The sequence below is a fragment of the Suricata suricatta genome, chromosome 8 (assembly GCF_006229205.1).
Source record: "Suricata suricatta isolate VVHF042 chromosome 8, meerkat_22Aug2017_6uvM2_HiC, whole genome shotgun sequence".
Taxonomy (NCBI): Eukaryota; Metazoa; Chordata; class Mammalia; order Carnivora; family Herpestidae; genus Suricata; species Suricata suricatta.
Window position 1 is genome coordinate 40651096 of NC_043707.1, and position 25826 is coordinate 40676921.

The 25826-nt window shown below is 42.2% G+C and overlaps 1 protein-coding gene across 4 annotated transcripts in view; it reads right to left on the minus strand.

The window, feature by feature from the left end:
- Nucleotides 1–4557: 4557 nt before the first annotated feature.
- The window catches only part of RPRD2 (regulation of nuclear pre-mRNA domain containing 2), a 92637-nt gene continuing 71368 nt past the window's right edge, over nucleotides 4558–25826 (minus strand). For 2 of the 4 annotated variants that reach the window (XM_029946413.1, XM_029946414.1), the window contains 4 exons: nucleotides 18182–18464; nucleotides 16161–16421; nucleotides 13905–14105; nucleotides 4558–11171 (listed from right to left, as the gene is read on the minus strand). In XM_029946413.1, the coding sequence (XP_029802273.1) occupies nucleotides 8392–11171; nucleotides 13905–14105; nucleotides 16161–16421; nucleotides 18182–18464 (3525 nt within the window). In that variant the 3' untranslated portion in view covers nucleotides 4558–8391. The remainder of the gene's footprint in view (nucleotides 11172–13904; nucleotides 14106–16160; nucleotides 16422–18181; nucleotides 18465–25826) is intronic. The other 2 variants (XM_029946416.1, XM_029946415.1) reach the window with 2 other exon arrangements.

A 25826-nucleotide genomic window follows, 5' to 3' on the forward strand; every position in this document is an offset into this window, starting at 1 on the left:
AGTTTAATGGCTTTGGGGCGGACCAAAGACTCTATAGGAGGGCATTTCTTGGAACCTCTTCATAGTCACAGTGCTTAAGAGAGAATTAAGCAACCTCTTAATTTTACAAACGAGAATTTAAAGTCAGGGAAAATAAGTGACTTAAGGTCAAATGGTAACTGATAAGTGCCGATGCTAGATTTTGATTCCAAGTATTTTTTAAATTTTTTTAAATGTTTATTTTTGAGAAGCAGAGACAGAGCACAAGTAAGGGAGGGTCAGAGAGAGGGGGAGACACCGAATCCAAGCAGGCTCCAGGCTCTGGGCTGTCAGCACAGAGCCTGATGCCAGGCTCGAATCCATGGACCTTGAGATCATGATCTGAGCTGAAGCCGGATGCTCAACCAACTGAGCCACCTAGGCACCCCCGAATCCAAGTTTTACACTCTTCTACCACACCATGCTTTCTCCGGCAATAGAATTTACATCCAATATACTCCCCCATCACTTGAGAAAGAGGCACCTGACCCTAGAATCTTAGCTTTCTGTTTCCTACACAAGACCTTGCCTCTCATTCCCCTCCTAGCTCTCCACTAGCAGCACTTTCTGCTCCCTGTGATATCTAGGATAGAGGACTAGGTATATTTGACTTATTTTACACTGTAAAAATTGAAACACGGTCACATATGTGGTAAAGTATGAGGGGAAATGGACTTGGGAGCAGCTGTAAGGTTCTCAGTAACTCCCCTTCGTCCCCTCACCTGGGGGTGGGGATGATTAGATGGTTCTCAAGTTTCCAATGGTGATGGAATCAAGGGTTGTGGAGGAAGAGCTGTCAGAGAAAGCCTTTTAATTTAGGTTTCCAGAGGCCAGAGGTTCTTTCTGGGGAAGGCAGCAGTTGATATGAGTCACAGGCATCACTCTGGATCTTGGCTCCCTCTCCTGGTATGTTAGACACCCTGAAATACAAAAAAGACATAGACAAGACTGTGGAACAGGAAAATTACTTGTGTGGGGAGGGGGTGGTGTGGAGCAGAGTATTTAAAAATGTCATTCAGAGAGTGTGATAAGCAGAACTTTTCCAATAGCTTTGCATCAAAATGGATGGGAATGTTATATTGCAGGTAACAAAATGGTAGGTGCTCAATAATTACTGAAGAATGTATCAATCACTGCATTTGACCTAAAACTCCAAGGGATACATTTCCTGATACATTTTTTGATCATTATACCTTGTCCTCTTTTGTTAGGTAGTAGAGGGACAGTAGAATAAGTAGGCTACACTGTTAGAGCTTCCTGCACTCATCCCTCAAACATGTACCTACTGTATGCAATGCAGTGAACTGAGAGCTCATGGGATACCCATCAATCAAGGACTACATCATCACCTAATGTAATGTTGCAGTGGAGGAAGGAAGGAATGTCAGGAGTTACTCCATTCTCCTTGTAGCAAACAAGCCAGCCAGCAAGCAAGGAATAGCAAACTAGTTAAGACCAATGCATTAATCACCTATTCTTTTTACAATTTCTAATTTGTGACTACCATGTCTCAGCCTCTGGGAATTTTAACCCATTAGTCTGCCTGTGAAACATCTATCCCTAACACTGCTCTGACCTGCCACCCAGAATATCACCAAATACTTACAATGTGCCAAGTGCAATGCCTTCCCTATCATTTAATTCCAAGAACTCTGATAAGCAATAGATCTTTTTATGCTCTTTAAAACACAGAAAACCCTCAGAAAAGTCAAGCCCCAGTCAATCTGAATCCAAAGCCTGTTATGCCATGCCACCTTTCAGCAACCAGAGGAGTCCAAATGCATTATGTTTGGTAGCAGTTTCCTTTTTCTCTCCCAGGTACATCACATGGGGGGGGGGCAAAGAAGCCTTAATACAGAGTGGAGAGAAGGGTCCAATAAAAAGCCAAGAAAAGAACTGTCTTACCAGATTTTCTCTAACCAAAGGTAAGATAAAAGAAGTGTTTACGAAATAATGCCAGCAGATTTCACAGAAGTCCAGGGAAAAGGCAATCCTCTGGTAAAGGGTATCCTAGACCATTAAACACATTTTGGGAAATTCTCAGCTTTATTCCTACTTTTAGAATAAATATCACAGGTTAGCTAAAGCTTTTGAAGAGATATTATATTTATATTCCTAAACTATATGTAAGAATGCTCTCCATTGAAAGTACATTTCCACTTGTCATCAGGATCAACACATACCTCCAAATTTATCTTTGCTCTTCACAAAATTTCCCTGTACCCAAGAAGTAGAAAAGATACTGGAGGAGAAAAAGCAAAATTTGAGTAAAATGTATAAAAGGTTAATGTTGTCACCAAATGCTTTCAAGGTGTAGAGAACTAGCCAAGTGGCTAAAAGCGCAGTAGGTGGTGTGGGGAGGTTAGATTTATTAAAAAAAAAAAAAATCCTTAGTGATGAAGATGCAGGATGGGGACAAGCTTTTACTTTAAGATGCCAGAAAAAAGTGATAAAAGTCCAGCCACATTTGCTCATAAATAAAGAGGGGAAACTTCCTCCTAAGGCATGGGGATGAGTTGAATGTTTCTGAAATCAAAGCCTTAGGCTCACCTAGAATCTCTATTAGGATTTCCCTTCCCCAAGACAACTCTTGAGTCTATAAAAGAGAAACAAAGACAGAGCCACTTCCAAGCCTCCTCCCCCTTTAAATGACCCTGATATGTCAGGTAAGGTCAAGGGAAAAATATAGCAGTCTCCCAAACACAGGAGCCAATGCAGGGATGTATCAGCTTAGGTTGATGTTGAAGTAAAAAGCAGAGGCAAGAGCAAAGTATTCTGAAAGAAGGTTCTAGGTCCAGCTCTAGAAAGCAATGTACAGCTAAGCCCACTACCCAATTATCAAGATTCCAAATCAATCCTTTACTATCTCTACTGCCCTTGCTGATGCTTGGCTATTTAGAAGACACAGGATCTTAAGTGTTGTTTCATTTAAGTGTAAAGGATTTCTAGCCAGGGGAGGAAGAAACCAGGAACTGGATCCTGCCCATCTCCTTTCTATCCATTCCAACTAAAATATCATAAGGAAAATGTACAAAGTTTCAAGTTCTCCTGTCTCCTCTTTCCCACAAATTATGGCAAATGACTTAGGTAATTTGCAAAAATAAAGGAGACATATGGGGATGAGGAAGGAAGTAAAATTGCTAAGAATTCAACAGACTCAGGGTAGACTGGTTTTAGCCAGCACACTTGAGTCAAACAAAACCCTACAGCCTGTATTTTTCTTCTGTTGGCACTGCTCACTAGCTCCTCCAACCATATCTGTTTTCAACTTTTGACTCGTTTCAATGAGAACAAAGGGAAAGGGCAGAAGAAGAAAAAAAGCACATTTCCATAATGTAACTGCAATATTGATTCTGAAATAGAGGTCTTGGGCCCTTCTCCTCAGACTTGCTAAGTATCAAATGTTTCTTTTCTCTCCCCCCACCAGTTAAAAGCAATTTGGTACTAGTTTTACATTGCAGTTGCTCCTTTCCTTCAAAGCATGTGTGGGTCTCCTTACTTCTGTGCTGTGGGGTGGGCAGGGGGAGAGAACAGGATGTTTACTTAAGAGCTATCTCACTTCTGGTGAACCTCTCGCTTTGTCTATGCAGCCTCAATGAGTTATTACTCAGCGATTGTGAACAGCAGCTGACCGGACTTGCCCATACAGTTACTCATAAACAAGTATGAGAAACACCCCAATACTCCAAAACCCATCTGGATGATGTTTGTGTTACTGCCTACATACATGAGAGGGTAACTCATCCCTCTTCTGCAGATTGGCTTAAATAAAACAATTTAGGGGTTTGAAGTATATTTTCAACATGCCCAGCAAGGCAAAAGTCTAAAAGCTGTTGATTCCTTGGGGGTGGAGAAAGAAATCAATTGGGCATGTCAAGGTGCCAAGAGGGGGACAAGGAAAAGGTGAGCCAGATTCCAGAAGCAGCCAATGCAACTGTACACCCTACCTACTGGGCAATTCCTAGGCTATTTCTGAAGTGTCCAGTGACACGTGTAGCTTCATGTAATGAAGGTTGCTATTTACAGCCTTCTACCCTGCCAGTGACCCAGGTGGGGTCCAGATATGGTGACTCTCTCTTCACACCTTAAAGCCAACATTCCATTCATTAGGCTTCACTGGGGTGTGCAAAAGGGATGGGCTAAGAGAGGGTTAAGTGTAGCTTACGTATAACAGGCTGCTAATACGCAGCAAGAAGGGCAGATGTGGGAAAAGAATGGACCAGAAGGATCCCTCCCACCCTCCCTCCCCCAACTCTAGGCTTGCTTTAAACATGCTTCTTCACTCACAACTGTACTTTTTGAACACATACACAAATAGTTACCCATACAGTATATCCCACATTACCAAGCACTCCCTGAACATCTTGATTTTACCCCACCCATCATTGCTTTCCAAAACTAAACAAAGGATCAAACAGAAAACCCACAAAGCCATGAAGATTAGAGGCTCAGACTGCCTTCAGTGACACTGAGTGCCGGAAGTCAATGGGGATACTTGGATTAGGATCAGTGTGAGAGGGGGAAAGTCAACCACACAACAAAGGAAACCATACTTTATTAAACTGGAGAACAAAAACATAATATTGGGGACAATGAGATTAAAAAAAAAAAGAATGGCTGGAAGACAGGCAAGTGCAAGTGGTCACAAAGAAGGGACAAGACAGGTGGGTCTGTGGTATCTGGGTGCCTCAAATGTGCAGACGCACACCCTGTCCCCTCGGGCCCCCTTGCACTTATACCAAAAGCCAATACAATCAGATCTTCAGAGATACATCCAGGCCTTCTTCCTGCATCCTGTAGCCGGCTTCACCTTCAGCCCCGGACAGTCACGTAGGGTCTTTGCTGAAGAAAACAGATTTTCCAACCATACATGGGTCTGCTCCACAAAGCAGCAGTTTCAGCTCCCGAAGTTTTCTCTCCTAATTGCGCTCACCACAGAAGCCAGGAGCCCTTGGTCAAAGCCCGAAATCTCAAAGAAAAATGTCAAACCTTCAGAACTAGTTATTTTATTAAATGATATTAATACACATTTCAAAAGGATTTCATTGTTGTTGCCTCTAAAGAATGTACTGGTTTTGTTTTCCACACTGAACACGTGAGAATATCATTCAACATATCTAATTTTAATCTTAACAGGCACCCCCGGCCATTTGAAAAAGGGCAGGGGGGAAGGAAAAAAGAGGGGAAAAGCAGTATTTTACAGCGGCTTCAAAACAATTGACAGCTGAAGCTTAGTTCTGCGTGGCCCAGTAACTTCAGGGTGGATCATGAATATTCCGCAGTTAGGAAGTTGCGCACATTCACATTATCCAGACAGGTTAGCGGTACCACATAGCACAAACATGGTACTCCTGGGATCGGAAAGGATAAAAGTCCTACTCTCTGGCCTTTTTACCCTCCCTGGCATCAAACCAAAATCCATTTGCGCTCACCTTTTGGGAGGGCAGAGGGAAACCAGGAGAGGGGCTGTCACCTAAGCTGACTGGAGAGTAAACTCTCAGTCCCTCAGGACTCTATTTCTGACACTATCACTCAGTTTTGAGCGGTACCAGTGTATTCACGATCCCCCCTTCTCTGTCTGTGATTTTACAGTGAGCACCAAGGACCGTAGTAACAGCTTTGTATATTCTGCTTCCATATAAATCATGTCCTTGCCAAGACACACTATGTTATGCTTTCTTTAAAAAAAATCTTGTTTATTATATTTTTAAACTCAGGTTGAAATACAAAAGTCAGAGCATGGGCACGGAGTTTTAAATCACAGACACAGAAAGAATAAAACCCCCTTGTTTCATGTTATGAATACCAGAATTGTCTTTTTTGTTTCACTATATCACATATATACATTGTTGTCTTCATTTACTGCTGTAGACAGATTTCCTTAAAGTTAACAGCTGACAGTCACTACAAATCCTCACTTTCATCATGAAACAAACTCAATGAAGATTTTGTAGCTTAAAAAAACAAAACACCCCACAAAAGAGCCCAACCCTTCAAAGTCCATCTTTTAAACTGTACAACAAGGTCTTCCTTTCATGTATTAGTCATCATGCTTTTGAGGACAATAACCCTGCCCCAACATTTGGGAAGCCACTTTCCTGACATCCCATTTTCTGGATAAAATCAAATGGTCAGAGAGCCTTTTCAAGTAAATGCTACCTTTAGCTTAAACAAGAGCAGCAGAAAGAATTCACATTCTTTTATTCTAGAATGAAAAACATCCCACTTAATTTCTCCAAAAAAAATATATCTATTTGTTTTGAGTCAATTAGAACTCCCCCACCCCGCATCCCTCCCCTTACTCTTGCTCACACTTTTCCCTAAACAAACGTCTCAGGATTCAACACAACTACTGTTTCTTTGCTTTGCTACACTATATACCCCATCCCACACACAAAGTCATGGCATCATGCATTTTTGTGGGGGACAGATACAGGGCAGAGAGTCTCAAGAGGGTCAAAGACAGAACAGTTGACTTAAGACCAGAAATGCATCAGGGAGATGAAGGACTTGCAGGCCCCTAACCACAGAACACATGATGAGCCCTAATAAATAACATGGAGTTAGTTACACAAAAACTCCCGAACTATGACGCACACCTGGTTATCTGCTCTTGATCTTAAAAGCAAGTTTATGCTGACACAAAGAATCATCTTCTGTCACTATGTTGTCCACTTTCCCCCATCCTTAGTATTTCACTAGAGGAATCTGAAGCAATCCCTATGCTTCCTACAGCTCTATACTCACTTTGAAGAAAATATGAAACTTGCTAGGATCCCCTAAAAAAAGAACACATATTGTTTTACTCATCTGGCTGGATGTTACCAGTGTGTATACCTTGGGGTAAGATATTAAATAATATAATAGTAAAGCAGTGTTTGCTTTTCAGTGTTCCTTGATATGAAGTTATAAACACTCAAAGTGTACTGATTGTCTTTTTGCCCCAGGACTAGTTGTGGAAATATAAAGAAGCCTTTCGGTTTGGGGAGAAGGAGAGTACATCATTCTCAGGTAAAATGATTCAGGGCAGAAACATTATTTCCTGGAGGGAGTGGAAGGTGGGGATAAGGCTTGAGCCTTGGAATGTGGCAGACTGCTAGCTGTAGAATGGGGTAAATTTGGACTTCTCGGGCCCTCCTGGTTCTCTGTAAAGATATGTATACCTGCTTGTCACTAATACACTTGTAAAGAGGTATAACGTATAGAAAGATGCTATTCAACCTCTTCCTTGGAAATACCAAGAACAGGGGTAAATACAGGACAAGGGCAAGGAGGAAAGAAAGATACAGGCCAATAGTTCCCTTTCTCTACTACTCCACCTTTACTGAAAACCATCAAGTTATCACTTGCATTTGGGAGGCGCCATGGTAAAATGTCTACCTCTCACATTAAAAAATTCAGGAATAAGATTTCAGTTGTGTCTGTATCAATTATCAACTGTAGTGACTTTTCTTTCTGGCCAAAGCAGATTTGAAAACTGAGGGAGAAAAAGTCAATCAAGAAAGAAAAGCAGGAAGCATGAGCTTGGTGCAGGACACGTCAAACTACAAAAGTCTCCCATTCTCATTCATGAGCTATGGGCAGGTCACAGGGCACCATTAACAGTTCCTTTTTCTAACTCTACATTGGAATCACACCTTATTCTAACCTGGAGCTTATGTTTAGCCCCCTTTCATTCCAAGGATGAAGAGGAATGATTTTTACTAGGATAGAATGACATCTATATCTCCTCAAAGTCCTTTAGAAAAGGGTGTTTTTTTTTTTTTTTTAAAGATTTAAGGAGAAAGGTAAAGAACCCAACTTCAATAGGTCTTTAAAAATAAAACAAAACAAACTTGAAAGGTCCACGGTCTCCCGCCTATTTCCCCTTGCGACATCTCTCGGCTTGTCAGCAGGGCACAGAGCATACAGGAAAGGGAGCCAAGCTGTCACAGTAGTTACTCAACGGGAGAGAGAAGGGGACAGAAATCCTTCCATCGACTACCTGATAGCCAAGCCCAAATAACATCCCAACATTGCACATTATTCTCTGTACTGAGGGAAGTTTTATTTCAGATGTAATACTCTTCAAGAAAATGGGTAAGATTTGTTTTCCTCCCCACCCCTCAAACCCCCAGCCAAATGAAGTGGCTTTGGTTGTGTTTCTTTGCCCCCCACCCTCTGTAAAATACAAGTAGCCTGGGTAAGTGCAGTGGGAGAGCAGACTGGATGGATAGTAAAATGCAAGCATGTATGACTTTTTAATTTGGAAGGGAGGCCCTTTGTCATTAAAAAAAAAATCAAAGGAAGGAAAACAAATAAAAACAATAATAAACCAAACTCCTACTTCCAATGCTCTCTAGACTGTTCAAAATGCTTTTCCCTTGGTTTCCATCAGTACCTGGGAGGGAAGAATGGGCGTTTTGGTGCAAAGAACGGAGGGCCCCTAGCAAAAGGTGGCCTGGGTCTCTTTAGACTGTGGAATGGGTCTCTGCTGAGAAAAGGTTCCCTAGGCCGAAAGTCTGGCCGGGGGTTCCGCAAAATCATACCACTCCGGTTGATGGCGTCTCTGTGTGAGGGACCCAGATGGGGGCCACTGCTGCTGTTGCTGCCCCCCCCACCTCCTCCTCCTCCTCCATGGGCTGGGCCCAGGTGCTCCAGAGAATGGGAGGGTAGGCTGAGGCTTTCTCGAACACGGTTAAGGCCAGGGCCGTTGAGGTCCCGTTGGGTGGGGCCCCCATGGTCCCTGGGCCCTGGGAGAACCCCAAAATGCTCAGCCAGGGTCCCTTGAAGAAGGGAACTATGGTCCTTGGGAAATACTGCCACAGCTCCCGCCACTCCATGCTCAGCCAGTGGTGGGGCTGGGAAGGGCACGACCCCAGAGTGGTCAACAGGGGGTGGAGGAGGTGGCGGAGCAGGAAAGGGAACACCACTCCCACCACTGCTGCTATGTTCCCCAGGGGGGGGAGGAGGGGGTGGGGTGGGAAAAGGAACTCCGCTGTGCTCTCCAGGAGGAGGGGGTGGGGCAGCATGGGCCAGGGCCGCCTCCTTCGCGAAGGGGTTCGAAAGATCCACAGTGGGTAGATGAGTGGGTGCCTCTCGAGAGAAGATACCACCGTGATCCTTAGGAGGGGCAGGCGGGGTAGGCGATGGCCCTACTGGCTCTCTCTGGAAGGGTGTCCCATGTTCCAAGGGGGATGGGGGGAGATGATGCTCAAATGTTGAGTTGAAACTGTTGGAACGGAAGCTGCCGACACTTTCCTGAAATGGGGGTGCCCGTTCCTTGTATGGTGCCGCTTTGAAGCCAGTGAGGCCTCCGCTGCCCCCACCCCCAAGGGATGCCAACTCAGAGGCACTGGTGGGGCCATTGTCAAAGGAGCTGCCTGAGGTGCTCAGATCAAACCAACCCACTCTAGAAGCCTCACGCCCATGTCCTCTATTTCCCTTCCCAGGAACTCGGACGGACTCTACGGTCTGTATCGGCTCCCCCGACATCCTCCTATTGGATGCATTATGATAACCCAAGGTTTCTATAGGGGCCCCCTTCTCTTCGGTGCTGTCAGGCAAGTCTAAGCAGGAGGAGGACACTCGGGTTTCTATGCGGTAGTGCTCTTCTTGCTGCTGCTGCTCGGCGGCTGTGAGGCTGGGCTGGGCGAGGTTTGGGAGACTGACACCATCACTTGAAGCGCCCTTGCTGGGGGCCTGGCCAAAATGCTTATCATCTGAGGGCTTTCGTGAGGCATTTTTAAGCATATTCTTAAACTCAATGGTTGACGTGGTGGAAATGGTGGGAGCCAGGACTTTCTCCACGCCTGGTGTGGGTGGGTGGCCCGTGGGAGCGGCAAGGGTATTCTGCGGAGAGAAAAGGGAACGATGTGGGACTGGGTGAGGAGGGTCTGGGTACTGCTTCTGTGGCACACCGAGGTGCCCAGTGGTAGACTGAGACAAGCTATTGTGGTTGGAGTCAGGAGTGAAAAATGAATCATTCTTACTCGGTGACGGTGACCGGTCAGACCCCGGTTCACTCCCTCTTATGCTGAAGGCACCAAAGAGCCCAGGGGAAGAGGAGAGGCGGTCACAATTCTCACTAGAGTCCAGGAGGGCCCTTACAGATGGAGGGAAGGCAGACTTTACCCCGAATTCTTGCGCCCTGTGGCTATAACTGGAGAGGATTGGCTGGTATTCGGTGGTATCAGAGAGCTTGCTTGACTTCAGGATAGACTTGGCTGGTTTCTTCTCTAGGTTCATCATGGCAGACGGTGGAGGCCCTGAATATTCAAAATCTCGGTAATCCTCATCTTCTTGGAACGAAGTATCTGGATAGAACTTCTCTTGTGAAGAGTCCATCAGGGAAGATGGTCTTTCCATTCCATCTGAAGGCTGCTTATAGGGTGAGTCATTGCCCAGGCCAAAAGGTCGATACGTAGATACAGAATTGGAGAGTTCCCTGGGGTAGCTTTCCTCTCTCCCAGGGGGTGGCGATCTTGTACTGCTGGGTGTTGAGGAACCAGGGCTAATGATCTTAGAAAGCAGGGACATGGTGTCTACACTGCTGGACGTGGGCTTGTCCATCATCTCATCCTGGGTGGGTGTCCCACTCCGTTCATCCCGCACAGGGGTTCCGTCAATGTTGTCAATTGATGTGCTAGTAGGGCCACGCTGGAAGTCTGAGGGGTGGCTTTCTGCAGGGGCACTGGACCCCAAGCTGCTCAGGATTGGGATGTTTAAGTTTAAGCCACTAAAACCAGGATTACCTTTTAAGAAGTTATGGATCTTCATTTCCAGGCTTGGAGAGGTGGACTCGGACTCCAATTTTGGCTTGGACATCTCTGAAGATTGGCACATGGCAACTTCAGTAGGTGGGGCAGCAGGGCTTGTACTATGGGTTCCTGTAAACCCCATAGAGCTGGATGGTAGCTTAAAAGTAGTGCTTGGGAGCCCTGGGCTTTGCCCAATTGAGGCCTTGCTAGCTGATGTGGAAGAGACTTCAGAAGCTGATGAATTAGGAGAATAGTTGAAGCTTTTAGGAATAAAGGATTGGGTACTGGAGGAAAGACTTCTTCCTTTTATGCTGGCGACAGTGGTGGCAGCAGGGGAAGTGGGCGTGCTTTGGGACGCAGCCTCACTGGCTGGGACTGGGTTCCCAGTAACGCTCTGAAGTAAAGATGACAGGCCTGCAGAAACAGAGATTAGAGGAGTTACAGAGAACAACTGCCTGCCTTCCAATAAAAACAGTGTAGGCTCATCGGGGATTCTAATTCATTCCAGCAGAACCAGACAAGCATTCAAGTATGAAGCCAAAGGGAATTCAGACCAAACAAGCAATGGCTAAATGTCACAGAAAATACTGGACCTATTTCTCAGAATAAAGAGAGCAAATTACTGAAATGTTTCTAGCACAGTCATCCACCAAGCCCAACACGGCACAATAAAAGGCAACAGGAAAGGGGAGATTTTAGTGTCAGAATCACTCATAGTTTCAACAAGACAAAGCAGGAAAAGAAAGAAGGCAAAATTATCCTTAAAATAATACTTTAAGCCAGTATTTCTTAATGTTTGATCTGTGGGACTGTTTCTCTAAATGCAAACAGATATTCCTTTCTAGCCTCCACAACTGTTTCTAGTAAGTTAATGAACTTACTATTCTCAAGAGAGAGATCGTGTATGTACAATGCTGAAATTTATTTGAATAAGATACTTTTTCCAAGCATCTCTTGCTCGAATGCTTGGAAATAATGGTTTAGCTATCATTTTGGGTTGTAAAATGTAGCAATAGTAAACATACAAACACACACCACAAAGACTTACAAAGCTAGATCCTATTATAGCTTGGAAAATTCAAGAATTATTCATCTACCCAAGTTGACACTGATGAGATTCAACCCTACTCACTGATAGACAAAAATCTCAGAAGCTCTGACAAAGAATTCTTTGGGGCAAAGGCTGAAGTCCACCAAAGCAAACTGCTCCTGTAGAAAATTCTTATTAGAAAAATACTTGACAAAGAGATAATAGGAGGTCCTATAAATTCAATATTTTGGAAAATTTACCCAATTTCTGGTCATAAATGAAAACCTTTTGTGCATGCTTCACCCAAATTTATAGCTTTTAGTCATACACTGAAATTGTTCCTTCAGTTCCTTTTTTAAAAGTCAAGAATTCTACTTTCCACAAGGAAATGAGAGGTGATAACTACCCAGAAAATAGTATTTTATATGGTACTTAATGTTTCTTCAAAATTTCAATTTTAATCCATATTTACTAAGAGACTTAGCTCTGAAGAATTCTGAAATCACTACATCCTTGGAACATTTTTAACTACCATCTACTTCTAATAGAAGTTACATAATGGCGCATGATTTTTATTGTTAGCCAATATTCACTAATATCTGAATAATTCAAATATTGTTTCAATTATCCTCTTCGGGAAAAAAAAAAAAACGTTTCATTTCCGAAAAGTTCTCTGGCTATGTAACTTTCCAATATCAGAAGTCCTCAAGCACTAGAATATGATATATATATATGATGTCATGATTTTTAAAAGATATTCAGCATATCTTTCAGATACTGTGGGATTACTTCAAAAGATCTTGTTAAGACAGACATTACTCACAGGTGAGAGAGTCTCTTACCACTAAATATTTTTCTTCAATCTTTTTAAATTTAAATTTATTTATTTAAGAGAGAGCGAGAGGGAGCACGCTGTCAGTGCAGAGCAGGACTCATGAGATCATGAAATCAAGTCAGACACTTAACCAGCTGAGCCACCCAGGCACCCCTGACTTTCTTCAATCCTACCAGGTCATACTCTATTGGACTTTTGGCCCATTGAAGTCATTCTTTTGTGTTGTCAATCTGTCACTAGTGGCTGTGGGTGACATAATCAAGAGTAAAGTGCTAAGAGATTCCTTACAGTCTTTATAGGCATTTAAAAATGCATCTATTTAAGTTGCTGGACAAAATTTTTTTTTAAAAAGTCAAGGATTCTACTTTCCACAAGGAAAAGAGAGGTGATGAACTACCCAGTTACTCCACAAAGATGGTTTTCTGGGCTTCCCAGCAACACATTCTGTCAGAACACCTAGTTCTGTTCAAATTTTGCCTGATGAGAAAGTCCACATGCTGCTGATGCAATCATCTACTGAAAGGAAAGGCTGTAAGTATTAATGTTCCCTGGAGGCTCCTGGCTGAGAACTCTGATACAGAGTTAAAATCGTCATATTGAAGATACTGCTCTGGTATTTGGAATTCATTGCATAATTATACTGAGGTGCTAAATAAAGACTGTGGTGGTATCTGGAGATTTTGAGAAGAGAGAGCAGGTAAGTTTTATGAAAAAATGTTAGAAGCAGTTTTAGACACAAAACAGATAATTAACACAGTTGAATAGAGAGGTTCAAATAGGGTAGAGATTACAGGTATAGCGATGTGCTATACCTACAAATAGAGGCCTCTAGATGAGGACATAGAAAAAGAAAATCATGTCTCAGAAGATTTTTGATAGTAGATTGACCTTTCTTACTGTCTTAGCTTTGGTTAACATTAAAAACGTAAGCCTCAACATATACTAACCAGTACTAAGAGCTGGAATAAATGCAGCCCTTAGAGAGCTCATGGTACAGGTGTAGGAGTACTGGAGGCCAGTCAAGAAATCTGGCTTTTGGTCTCAACTCATCACTGAGCCTTACTCTCCTCACCTGAAAAGGAGGGGATTAGACTAGATGGTATTTTGTCTCTTTCAGCTTTCACATTTTATAGTTCTATAAATGCCAGCTTGTGGATAAGACAGAGAAGATAATGAACTGTCGTGTACATGTCACGGCTTTGGACTCTTCAGAACCGGAACCCAGGATTAAGCCAGGGATGAACGATCACAGCTCAAGTCCCTCGGGCACACGTCTGTTTACCTTGCAGTGCAGGGGCTGACTGTGTCTGGGTTTTAGAAAGAGCAGACAGAATGCTCTCTGGGGTGATCTCCACCTTTGAGAGGATATTTGCCAGAGGGTTGTGAGATGCTGTCGGGGCAGGTGCAGGTGTTTTCAGGCCACTGCTGAGGTTGCTGGGACTTGTAGGAGTTCCTGGAGAAGGTCTTGATGCAGGACTGACCCCTAGTGGCAGAAAGATTAACTCAAAACAATGTGATTCAAAATGACCACTACTTTCATGATACTTCCCACACACTCAAATGAGTCTGGTATGTTTAACAGGAATACTTCTGTGACAGGATCCACAAACAGAGCATATCATGGCTCGGACAAAGGAAAAATGTAAAAATTAGGTTAAAATCCACTCCTGTCTACTTGGAACACCTCTAGGGTAAACAAGTATTAAGTTTTATTAGATTTTTTAGTTTTGATAGTCGAAAGAGACTTAGGGAAACCGCTTCTTTTTTCTCAACCAAATGGAATCTACACCACAGAGTCTTATAGGTGCTCAATAAATATTGCTGGCTCATCATGATCAGAGCCATTACAACTGTGTAACTCAACCCACTGTATAATGCTATGTGATTAATAAATCATTTGCTTTTGAAAGGGGCTTTAAAATGATTTTATATTAGCAACTTCTTTTACATCTTTACATTTTATTTATTTATTTTTTAAGGCAGGCCCCATGCCCAACACAGGGCTTGAACTCATGACCTTGAGATCAAGAGTCCCATGCTCCATGAAGTGAGCCAGCCAGGTGTCCCTGCACCTTTATATTTTAAAACACTATGTTTACTTTTAATTCAGAAAAAAGGTATATAATAAAAATAAAAAGAAATTTTTGAATGACAAAATATATGAATAGGTAGATATTTCACAAAGAAAACTAAAAATGAAAAAAAATTTAACCACACTGTTAATCAATCAAAAAAATGTAAATTAAAACAAATTACTTAAAAAAAAACATCTCTATACTCAATGTGGGGCTTCAACTCATGACCTGAGATGAAGAGTTGGCATGCTTGAGGCACCAGGCTTGATTCAGTCGGTGGGATGTGCGACCCTTGATCTCAGGGTTGTGGGTTTGAGCCCTGCATTGGATGAAGGGATCACTTAAAAGGAGTTGCATGCTCTACTGACTAAGCCAGCCAGGCACCCAAAACAAATGACTTTTAAGACTGAATTTGACAAAGATTAAAATCAAAACAAAACAGTGCTGGAGAGGCTGAAAAACAATGGGAATTTACTTTCATGCGCCTGGTACAGAAAAAAGTACATTTTGGTGATCATTTTAGTATAACATGAGAGGTTTAACAACCTGTATGTTGGCGAGGAGTGGGGAGGGGAGGATGGGGGATGGGCACCGAGGCAGGCACTTGTTGGGATGGGCACTAGGTGTTGTACGTAAGGCATAGACCACACGCCGCGAACCACGGGAATCTACCCCCAAAACCAAGAGCACATTGTAAACACTGTATGTTACCCAACTTGACAATAAATACATTAAAAAAAGGCTTATATGTTGTTTTTTTGGGTCTTTATATTTGAAAAATATACATTTAAGTTTTTATAAAGAAATGAAGTAATTGGGATTTTCTTTAAAGTTATCAACATTGGAAGGAAGGCACAGCAGAATCAAGACTGGTCATGTATTTCTACTGCTGAAGATGAGTGACATGTACATAGAGGTGTTCTACTTGTGTATATTTTTATTAAAATTTCTATTAAGGAAAGAAAAAGCCCTATATGCTCATCAACCATTTAGGAAGGGTTGTGCATAGATTATAGCATCAAGGTTGTTCATTATAGAATTCCTTAAAACAGTGAAACATTGCAAACATACCTGATGTCTAGTAATAAAGGCTTAGATAAATTCATATACAATATTATTCAATCATTCAAAGAAAAACTACTACAAATATTTAATCCACCAAAACATTCTCTCTCTCTCTCTCTCTCTCTCTCTCACACACACACACACACACACACACACACACACACACACACACTCTGGCAAGGTAAGACACAACTGGTGACTTTTAGGGTAGAAGGATTGCAGATATATATCTTATTCCCTTATTTTTTAATTTTTCTATAATGACCATGTATTGGTTTTATTTTTCACTTTAAAAATCACTGTTAATTTAAGAAAAAAATCAACAAAACTCCCAGACTGATGGTTCCAATTAGAAAGATGAAAATAAGCTTTCTATATTCTCTGTGGGGCTTACTTACCAGTATTTTTCATGACCGAAGTCAGGCTGCTAAGGATGGAACTGATCTTTGCCAGATCCACATTAGCCAGGTTTGGCAAAGCCAATGCTGGAGAAGGGGACAGAAGAGAAGTATTCACAGGCTTTGGAAGAGGTGGCGTTGTGGTCACGGTCACAGGCACTGGGGTACACGAGGAGGCCTTTGAGATACTTTCTGTAGGCTTTGTAGGTACTGAAGTGGATGTGGCTGACTTCTCCACAGGTTTCTCCTTCCGGTCCTCCACTGTTTAAGGAAAAGAGGTGAGACTGCATTACGGTTTTCCAGACTTGACCTCCAGTATTAAACATATCCTAATACTTCCTGATTTGGGGATATCAAGCACAATGCTTTAGAGAAAACGCATTCACTCACTTTACGATTTTTAAATAAGCCCTGCTCTTTATGTTCCTTCTCACCCTCAATACCTGCTTAAAATAAATTTCCCAAATTCATTTTTTTATCTTTTGAAAGATTTCTTTGCATTTTCTTAGTATTTGTGTGTTAAATTTGTACATTTATGGGATCATGTTATATGGTACATGTGTTCTTTTCTTTTAGTTATAATATTTATAGTCATAAATTATCCTGTCTTTTCTCTCCATAAACCTGAGAGGTTTCTAAGACTTAGACACTTATGCCTTAAATCCAACAAAACTCCAACTGCCAGGGATGTCAGAGAAACAATGCTCCAATCCAGGTGAATTGTTTGTGTGTTTGCATTTCATGTTGGTTAGTATGTATGAAATTTCTAAACCCAACAGGGAGCTGTACTCCCGACCCCAAGATCAAGAGTCACATGCTCTTCTGACCAAGCCAGCCAGGTGCCCCCAGGTTAATTTTGAAAGTGTGGTTAACGAAGTGTGGCTTTGGAATCTTGGAAAGTCAAGAGTATAAGTGCCCCTCCCTGTCACAGTGTTGTTCAAAAGAAATGTAATTCAAGCCACATACGTAAGTTTAACTTTTCTAGTGGCCACATTAGAAAAAAAAGTAGTGGGGTGTTGGGGTGGCTCAGTTGGTTAAGCGTCTGACTCTTACATTTCAGCCCAGATCATGATCTCACACTTTGTGAGTTCAAGCCCTCCATCGGGCTCTGAGCCTGCCGGGGATGCTCTCTCCCTCTCTCTCCCTCCCTCCCTCTCTCTCGCAAAATAAATATTAATAGACTTAAAGCAGGTAAAACTAACTTTATGTATTTTACCTAAGTATCTCTCAAATATTTTCATTTCAATCATTGTAAATATAAAGATTACTGAGATATTTTCACTTTTTTTTTTGTACTTAAATATCCAGAATCCAGTAAGTATCTTTTATTTAAAAAAACCATCTATTCATTTATTTATTTTAAGGGGGGGCGGGGGAAGGTGGATAGAGGATCCAAAGTGGGCTCCACACTAACAGCAGAGAGCCCAATGCAGAGCTCGTACCCACGAACCATGAGATCATGATCCGAGCTGAAGCTGGACGTTTAACCAACTGAGCACTCAGTATGTATCTTTATTATTATTTTTTAAAGTTTTTAAAGTATATTTGTTTGTTTATTTTGAGAGAGACAGGGGCAGTGTGAGCAGGGTAGGGGCAGAAAGAGAGGGAGAAGAGAAAAGCCCAAGCAGATAGTGCAGAGCCTGACACAGGGCTCAAACTCACGAAACTGTGAGATCATGACCTAAGTTGAAACCAAGAGTCAGACGCTTAACTGACTGAGCCACCCAGGTACCCCCCACCCCCACAGTATGTATCTTTAAATTAGAGCACATCTCAAGTTGGACAAGCCACCTTTCAAATGCTTAACAGCCACAAGCAGCTAGTGGCTACCATACTTAACAGAAGCAGTCTTGAGCAATGATTCTTAGCCCATGTGGCATACCAATTCCTGAGCCAGGGTAATGATATCTTGCTGTTCCAATCAAATCTTGCTGCTCTTAATACCAGCCTGTGATAGATTCACTGGTAGGAAAGCAAAATACGTAAGGATCAAGGTGCCCGTTAATCATGTAAGGACATACCAATGATTTTTGACCCATCATCTTCCACATCTGAGAGTTCCATGTCTTCCACATCACGATTATCTGTCACAGGCTCAGGTGTGGCAGACTTCTCACTCTCCACGGCTGGCGACTGGGATTCCTCACCTCCCATTCCCTGAAAAGGAGACTCAGAACCGGTTGGAGAAGGAGCATCCATGCTTGGGGAAGGGACTGGTGATTCTTCAGGATCAGGAAGGGTTGACTTCAATTGATCCAGCTTTTTCTTTAAATTGTTCACTCGATTAGCGAAGGTCTTATATGCCTAAAAGAGAAAAAGAAGAGTTACTCCTCTGAGAAAAGTACTAAGATTCTACCATTTCAACTCTGATCAGATTTCCTCATTATGATTAACTTAGCACTGGGATAAAACAAACAAACAAACAAAACTGGGGCACCTGGGTTGCTCAGTCAGTTAAGTGTTTGACATCTCAGGTCATGATCTCATGGTTCAGGAGTTCGAGCCCCACATATGGCTCTATGCTGTCGCATGGAGCCTGCTTGGGATCTTTTGTACCCTCTTCTCTTTACCCCTCTCCCAGCCACACAAATACGCTCTCTCTCAAAAATAAATAAACATTAAAAAAAAAAATCTGTCAAGCATGGAATAATTTCCAATCTCTGCTTTTCCCCCTAAATGAATATTACCATCCATGTAGTTGCCTAGGCTAGAAACTTAAAAGACTATCTGTACTTAATCTTCCCTTGCTCTTTTTTTTATTAAATTTTTAATGTCTTTTATTTATTTTTTGAGAGATAGAGAGAAACAGTACGAGCAGGGGAGGGTCAGAGAGAGAGGGAGACACAGAATCTGAAGCAGACTCCAGGCTCTGAGCTACACAGACCCTGATGCGGGGCTTGAACCCACAAACCGTGAGATCATGACCTGAGCCGAGACCGGACGCTTAACCGACTGAGCCACCCAGGCGCCCCATCCCCTTGCTCTTTTCTATACATCTTACCAAATCAGTACTACTGAGAGCCTAAATGTGTTAGCCAATCTTTTAGGTACTGGAGATACAGCAATGACTAAGACAGACAAAAATCAAATCCATAAAGTACAGCCTGGGAATTCAAACAACACGGGCTTTTTAAAGACATAAACTTTTGAGGGGTGCTTGAGGACTTAGTTGGTAATGTATCCGACTTCAGATCAGATCATGATCTCACAGTTTGTGAGTCTGAGCCCCATGTCAGGCTCTGTGTTGACAGCTTGGAGCCTGGAGCCTACTTTAGATTCTGTGTCTCCTTCTCTCTGCCCCTTCCCCTGCTCATGCTCTGTTTCTCCTTTAAAAATAAACAAACACTAAGGGTGCCTGGGTGGCTCAGTCGGTTAGGCCTCCGACTTCGGCTCAGGTCAGATCTCACATTCGTGGGTTCGAGCCCCGCATCAGGCTCTGTGCTGACAGCTAGCTCAGAGCCTGGAGCCTGCTTTCAGTTCTGTGTCTCCTTCTCTCTCTGCCCCTCCCCCTCTCATGCTCTGTCTCTCTCTGTATCAAAAATAAATAAAACATTAAAAAAAAAATAAACACTAAAAAAATTTTTTTTTAACTTTTGATTTTATTATTATTTTTAAGTTTATTTTTATTTATTTAGAGAGAAAGAGAGATAGAGATAGAGAGCAAGTGGGGTAGGGACAGAGAAAGAGGCAGAATTCCAAGCAGGCTCCATGCTGTCAGCATAGAGCCTGATGTGGGGCTTGAAAATCATGAACTGTGAGATCATGACCTGAGACAAGTCAAGAATCAGATGCTTAAGTGACTGAGCCACCCAGGCGCCCCTAAACTTTTGATTTTAAAACAGTTTTAGGCATAAAAAATTACTCTAAAGGTTAATCAAAGGGTTACCAATTTTCCCTTTTACTAACCTCTAACATTATTATGATACATTTATCACACTTAAGGAAACAATTTTGATATTATTAACTGAAGTCCATATATTTCAGGCAAATTTCCTCAAAAAATTTTTAAACGTTTTATTTCTTTTTGAGAGAGAGAGAGACAGAGCATGAGTGGAGGGTGGAGGGGCAGAGAGCAGGGAGAGACAGAATCCAAAGATTCTAGATTCCCTCTAGATAGGGAGACACAGAACCTGAAGCAGGCTCCAGGCTATGAGGTGTCAGCAGAGCCTGGGGTGAGGCTTGAACTCACAACAAACTCATGAACCCTGAGATCATGACCTGAACTGAAGTCAGAGGCTTAGCCAACTGAGCCATCCAGGCGCCCCTCCTCAGTTTTTATCTAATATCTGTTTTCTATTCTAAGATTCCATGCAGGATACCACAGCACATTTAGTAGTCCTGTCTTCCTAGGCTTCTCTGTAAGCTTGTTAGGTTTTCCTTGTTTTTGATGATGTTGATGGTTTTGAGGAGTATTTGTCAGGTATTTGGTAGACTGTCACTCAAAAGAGATTTGCCTGATGTTTTTCTTCTGATTAGACTGGGATTATAGGTTTTTGGGAGGAAGACCACAGAGGAAAACTACTATTATCATCACATCATATCAAGGGTACATACAATCAATATGATGTACCACTGTTGATGTTAACCTTTATCACCTGGCTTCAATTCTACGGATCTAATTATCTTAATGCCAACGACTTAAAATTGTCTTTTTCTTTTTGTTAAGAGTTTTAGACTATTAGATTGTGAAATCATTGTGGTTGGTTGAACAAGAAGAATTATTTTTGAGAGAGAGAGAGAGAGCACGCGTGTGCAAGCACATGGGTGCACGTGCCTGTGTGTGAGCAACAGAGGGGCAGAGGAAGAGGGAGAGAATCCCAAGTAGCTCCACACCCAGTGTGGAGCCTGAGGTCCAGACTGATCTCAGGAGCCATGAAATCATGATCTGAACTAAGATCAAGAGTTAGATGGGTTTTCTTTAAATTTTTAACATTTATTTATTTTTGAGAGATAGAGACAGAGAACAAGCAGGGGAGGGACAGAGAGAGCAGGAGACACAGAATCTGAAGCAGGCTCCAGGCTCAGGGCTGTCAGCACAGAGCCCAATGCGGGGATTGAACCCACAGACTGTTAGATCACGACCTGAGCCGAAGTCGGACACTTAAGCAACTAAGCCATCCAGGCGCCCAAGAGTCAGGTGTTTAACCAGCTGAGCCAACCAGGTGCCCCAAGGAGCATTATTTTCAATTTTTTAAAATGTTTATTTATCTTTGAGAGTTGACGGAGTGTCAGTGGGGAGGAACAGAGAGAGAGGAAGACACAGAATCTGAAGCAGGCTCCAGGCTCTGGGCTGTTAGCACAATAGCCCAATGGGGGGCTCGAACTCCTGAACTGCGAGATCATGACCTGAGCCGCGGTCGGACACTTAACTGAGTGAGTCACCCAGGCGCCCCTGTTTTTAAAAAGAGTTGGAACAGAAAAGACTACACGAGAGTTGAGCTTTGTTTCTGGATATACATGAGTAGCTGGCACTGGCGCAGTGCTCCCACCAAGAACAGGCATTTACATGTACGTACTCACACACATGCACGTGCATACACACGTTTCCGTGTGTGGGAGGGTGCTGAGAACACCAAACCTTGAGGGGCACCCCCGCCGCAGGAGTCCATGCAGAAGGCCACACTGGTGCTCTGTAGCTGCCTGTTCTCTCAGGGTTCTGCAGACTTGGGGAACCAGGCAAGAATTTGAGAACTCAGGCAAAAGGACAAGGCAGAAGGCCACTGTTAAATATGAAGAAAAAAGCAGAGCTTTTAAGAGCCTTGTTGATTTGTACAGCTAGAAATTAGAGACCCAAAGGCCAAGATTCTGGTGAAAGAGAAGGGACAGAAATGGCTCATCAATATGCTACTTTTTTCCCTTTTAAGATATTTGCTAAATTCCAAAGAAGAAGGAATTATGAAGCCAAGCAGAAAATTTTGAAACGAGTAGTGTAATATGGTCTCATGGTGCTGAAGAGACAAGGATTAGAGTTCAAATCCAACAACAGAGGAGGGGCCCTAGCGCTCATGCCAGCCTATATCCTAGAAGCCAGGAAGAACCAGAAGACAACAAAGTTGTGCCCAGACTGCAGTTCAGCCCAAATCAGTTCAGTTCTGGACTGGATTAATACCATCAGCTCTCACAGTATCTGCCTCGCAAGGGAAACGGTTTACTCTCTCTGGAGAAAGAAAAATCATTTAGAGACTCTATAGACACGTTCTTTTATTATACTCTTAATACAAAATTAGCCAGCATGCCAAGAGATAGAACTAAATGACCTAAAAGTAAAAAGGCACTAGGAACAGACTTGTAACAGGTGAAGCCAATATTGGAATTATCTGACAAAAACCAAATAGTTATGTTTCACTTGTTCGAGAAAATAGAGAAAAATCCTATCTTGAACACTTCAGTCCAAAATCCACAAGCTGGAGCTAAAAAGAAGACTGGGTAGCCTGAAGTAAGAGAATAGAGCCAAAACGGGAGAGTTATGTTGGCTGCTGAAGCCTGGCCAAGACACACAGAAAGGCCAAAGAGGTGGACGAGGAGGGATGGATGTGTTGGGAGTCTGGCTACACACAGGGATGGATCCCGTGAGCAATTATGTTGAAAATAAGGGGATAAATTTTTGCAGTGTTAGAAAAAGCAATTACAGGGCCGCCTGGGGGGCTCAGTTGGTTAAGCGTCTAACTTCGGCTCAGGTCATGATCTCATGGTTTGTGAGTTCGAGGTCCGTGTTCAGCTCTGTGCTGACAGCTTACAGCCTGCAGCCTGCTTCAGATTTTGTGTCTCCCTCTCTCTCTTCCCCTCTCCCACTCATGCTCTGTCTCTCTCTCAAAAATAAAGAAACATTTTAAAAAGAATAATAATAAGAAAACACAGAAAAGCAATTACAAATGGGGAAAGGAAGAAAAGTAGAATGAATCTTGTGTTGGATTGGGATTGGAGAGCACAATGTGAACTCATGGTTTTCAATATATGTAGGCAGATACAGAAATTATATACATATATCTATTTCCTGCCTCTGCAGGGAATGGTCTGGGAGCTATGATGTCCCAACATCAATGAGTCCACCTAGTCTCAGATCTTGGTTTCTAAATAGTTTTTCACTAAAAGGAACCCAGGCTCCTTGGTAAATGAGATTTCAGGGCCGGTCAGAAAATGCAAAATAGGCCTGAATGCCTTGTTCCAAAAGTAATGAAATGCTCAAAAAATGATAGGGACATGTAAAAGAACACAGAAAGCAGCCCGAAAGAAGTTCCCACTGGCCAAATTTGGTACAATTTGAACACCACAATAATTATTGGTAGTAGTGAGTTTAAACATTGAATAAATAAGACTCTTAACAGTCTATATTAACTAAATAAATGAATAAATTGAAGGCTTAATGATGAGGAAGATATTTATTTACATAGTTTTTATTTATTTATTTAATTTTTTAATGTTTTATTTATTTTTGATACAGAGAGAGACAGAGCATGAGAGGGGGAGGGGCAGGGAAAGAGGAGATACAGAATCTGAAGCAGGCTCCAGGCTCTGAGCTAGCTGCCAGCACAGAGCCCGACGTGGGGCTCGAACCCACGAACGTGAGATGTGACCTGAGCCAAAGTCGGAGGCTTAACCGACTGAGCCACCCAGGCGCCCCTATTTACATAGTTTCAAAATATCTCCCCACAAAACACTAATTACTCTATTACTTTCCCAGGGTTGTGGTAATAAAGTACCACAAATTAGATGGCTTAAAATAATAGAAATTTATTGTCTTCTAATTCTGGTAGCTAGAAGTCCGAAATCAAGGTGTCAGCAGGAGTGTCCTTCCTTCAAGACTGGCCAGAATCCTTCGTGCCCCGTGGCTTGCAGGTGCATCACTACAGTGTCTGTTTTGGGTGTCATACGATGTTCTCTGTGTGTGTGTCTGTAGGCAAATTTCCCTCTTCTTATAAGGATATGAGCTGCAGTGCATTAAGGCTCACCTTGATGATCTCAGTTTAATCTGATTACATCTGCAAAGACCTTCATTTTCAAGTAAGGCCACATTCATGTATACTAGGAATTAGGGGTTCAACATCTTTTTGGAGTATGCAATTTAATCCATAGCAATTACCAAGTGAAAACTTTTCAATGGACAAGCTTGAAAGATACCACATTAATAAGATATCAAAAGGAATATAACAGGTAGTATAAGACATCAAACTTGTGTGATGAGAACACAATCAATTATGTGATATTTCTACTAAAGATGCACAGTGTAAATGTGATCACAAAAAAAATCACATAAATCCCAACTGGAGAAAAATGAACTACTGGGACCTCATCAAAATAAAATGCTTCTGCACAGCGAAAGAAACAATCAGCAAAACTAAAAGACAACCAACAGAATGGGAGAAGATATTTGCAAATGACATATCAGATAAAGAATTAGTATCCAAAATCTATAAAGAACTTATCAAACTCAACACCCAAAAAACAAATTATGCAGTGATGAAAACGGGCAAAAGACATGGCTATACTTATGGTTACGAAGGAAAATATATAATATAAAGAAGGAGAATAATGTCTGGCAGGAAAACATACATGAAAATATTTGGGGGTGAAGGGACATCATCAACTTATTTTCAAATGATTCATGAAAAAAAAGTCTTCATCATGTACTTAAGATATTTAAAAGTGTGAGAATGTTTCAAAATTTTAAAAAGGATGAAAAACTGAAAGATTAAAAAAAGACAAAGAAATTTACCAGAAAACCAAATTCTTTCTAAAAAGAAATGGGGCAGCAGTTGAGGGGAGGAAGAAAATGAAGTGGTGATTCTAGAACTAAACAATGAGCCAACTAAATAAAATTAATTGATGTGTTTAAAATAGATAAGATTCGGGGCGCCTGGGTGGCTCAGTCGGTTAGGCCTCCGACTTCGGCTCAGGTCAGATCTCACGTTCGTGGGTTCGAGCCCCGCGTCAGGCTCTGTGCTGACAGCTAGCTCAGAGCCTGGAGCCTGCTTCCTGTTCTGTGTCCTTCTCTCTCTGCCCCTCCCCCTCTCATGCTCTGTCTCTCTCTGTATCAAAAATAAATAAAACATTAAAAAAAATTAAAAAAAATAAAATAGATAAGATTCAGCAGAAGAGAGAATTAATGAATTAGAAGGCTGGTTAACAGAAACTATCTAGAAGGAAGCACTGAAGAGAAAAAGGATGGAAAATACAGAACGGAACATCAAAAAAACACTTGGAACACAGAAAGGAACATCATTTGGAATTCAGTGATGAGACCGAATATACATATTAGTAAAGCTCCAGAAGGAGAGGAGAGAGAACAATAGAAACAATACTTGAAAAGATAATAGTGGAGAATTTCCCAACGACTGTGAAAAACATCAAGCAGTTTGTTATGGGGGGCATGACCCTCCAGAATCCTATGTTGAAGTCCTAACCCTATACACCTCCACATGTGACCTTATTTTAAAGATAAAGTCTTTACAGAGGTAATCAAGTTAAAATGAAGTCATTAGGATGGACCCTACTCCTTTTTTTTTTTTTTAATTTTTTTTTAATTTATTTTTGATACAGAGAGAGACAGAGCATGAGAGGGGGAGGGGCAGAGAGAGAAGGAGACACAGAACTGGAAGCAGGCTCCAGGCTCTGAACTAGCTGCCAGCACAGAGCCCGACGCGGGGCTCGAACCCACGAACGTGAGAT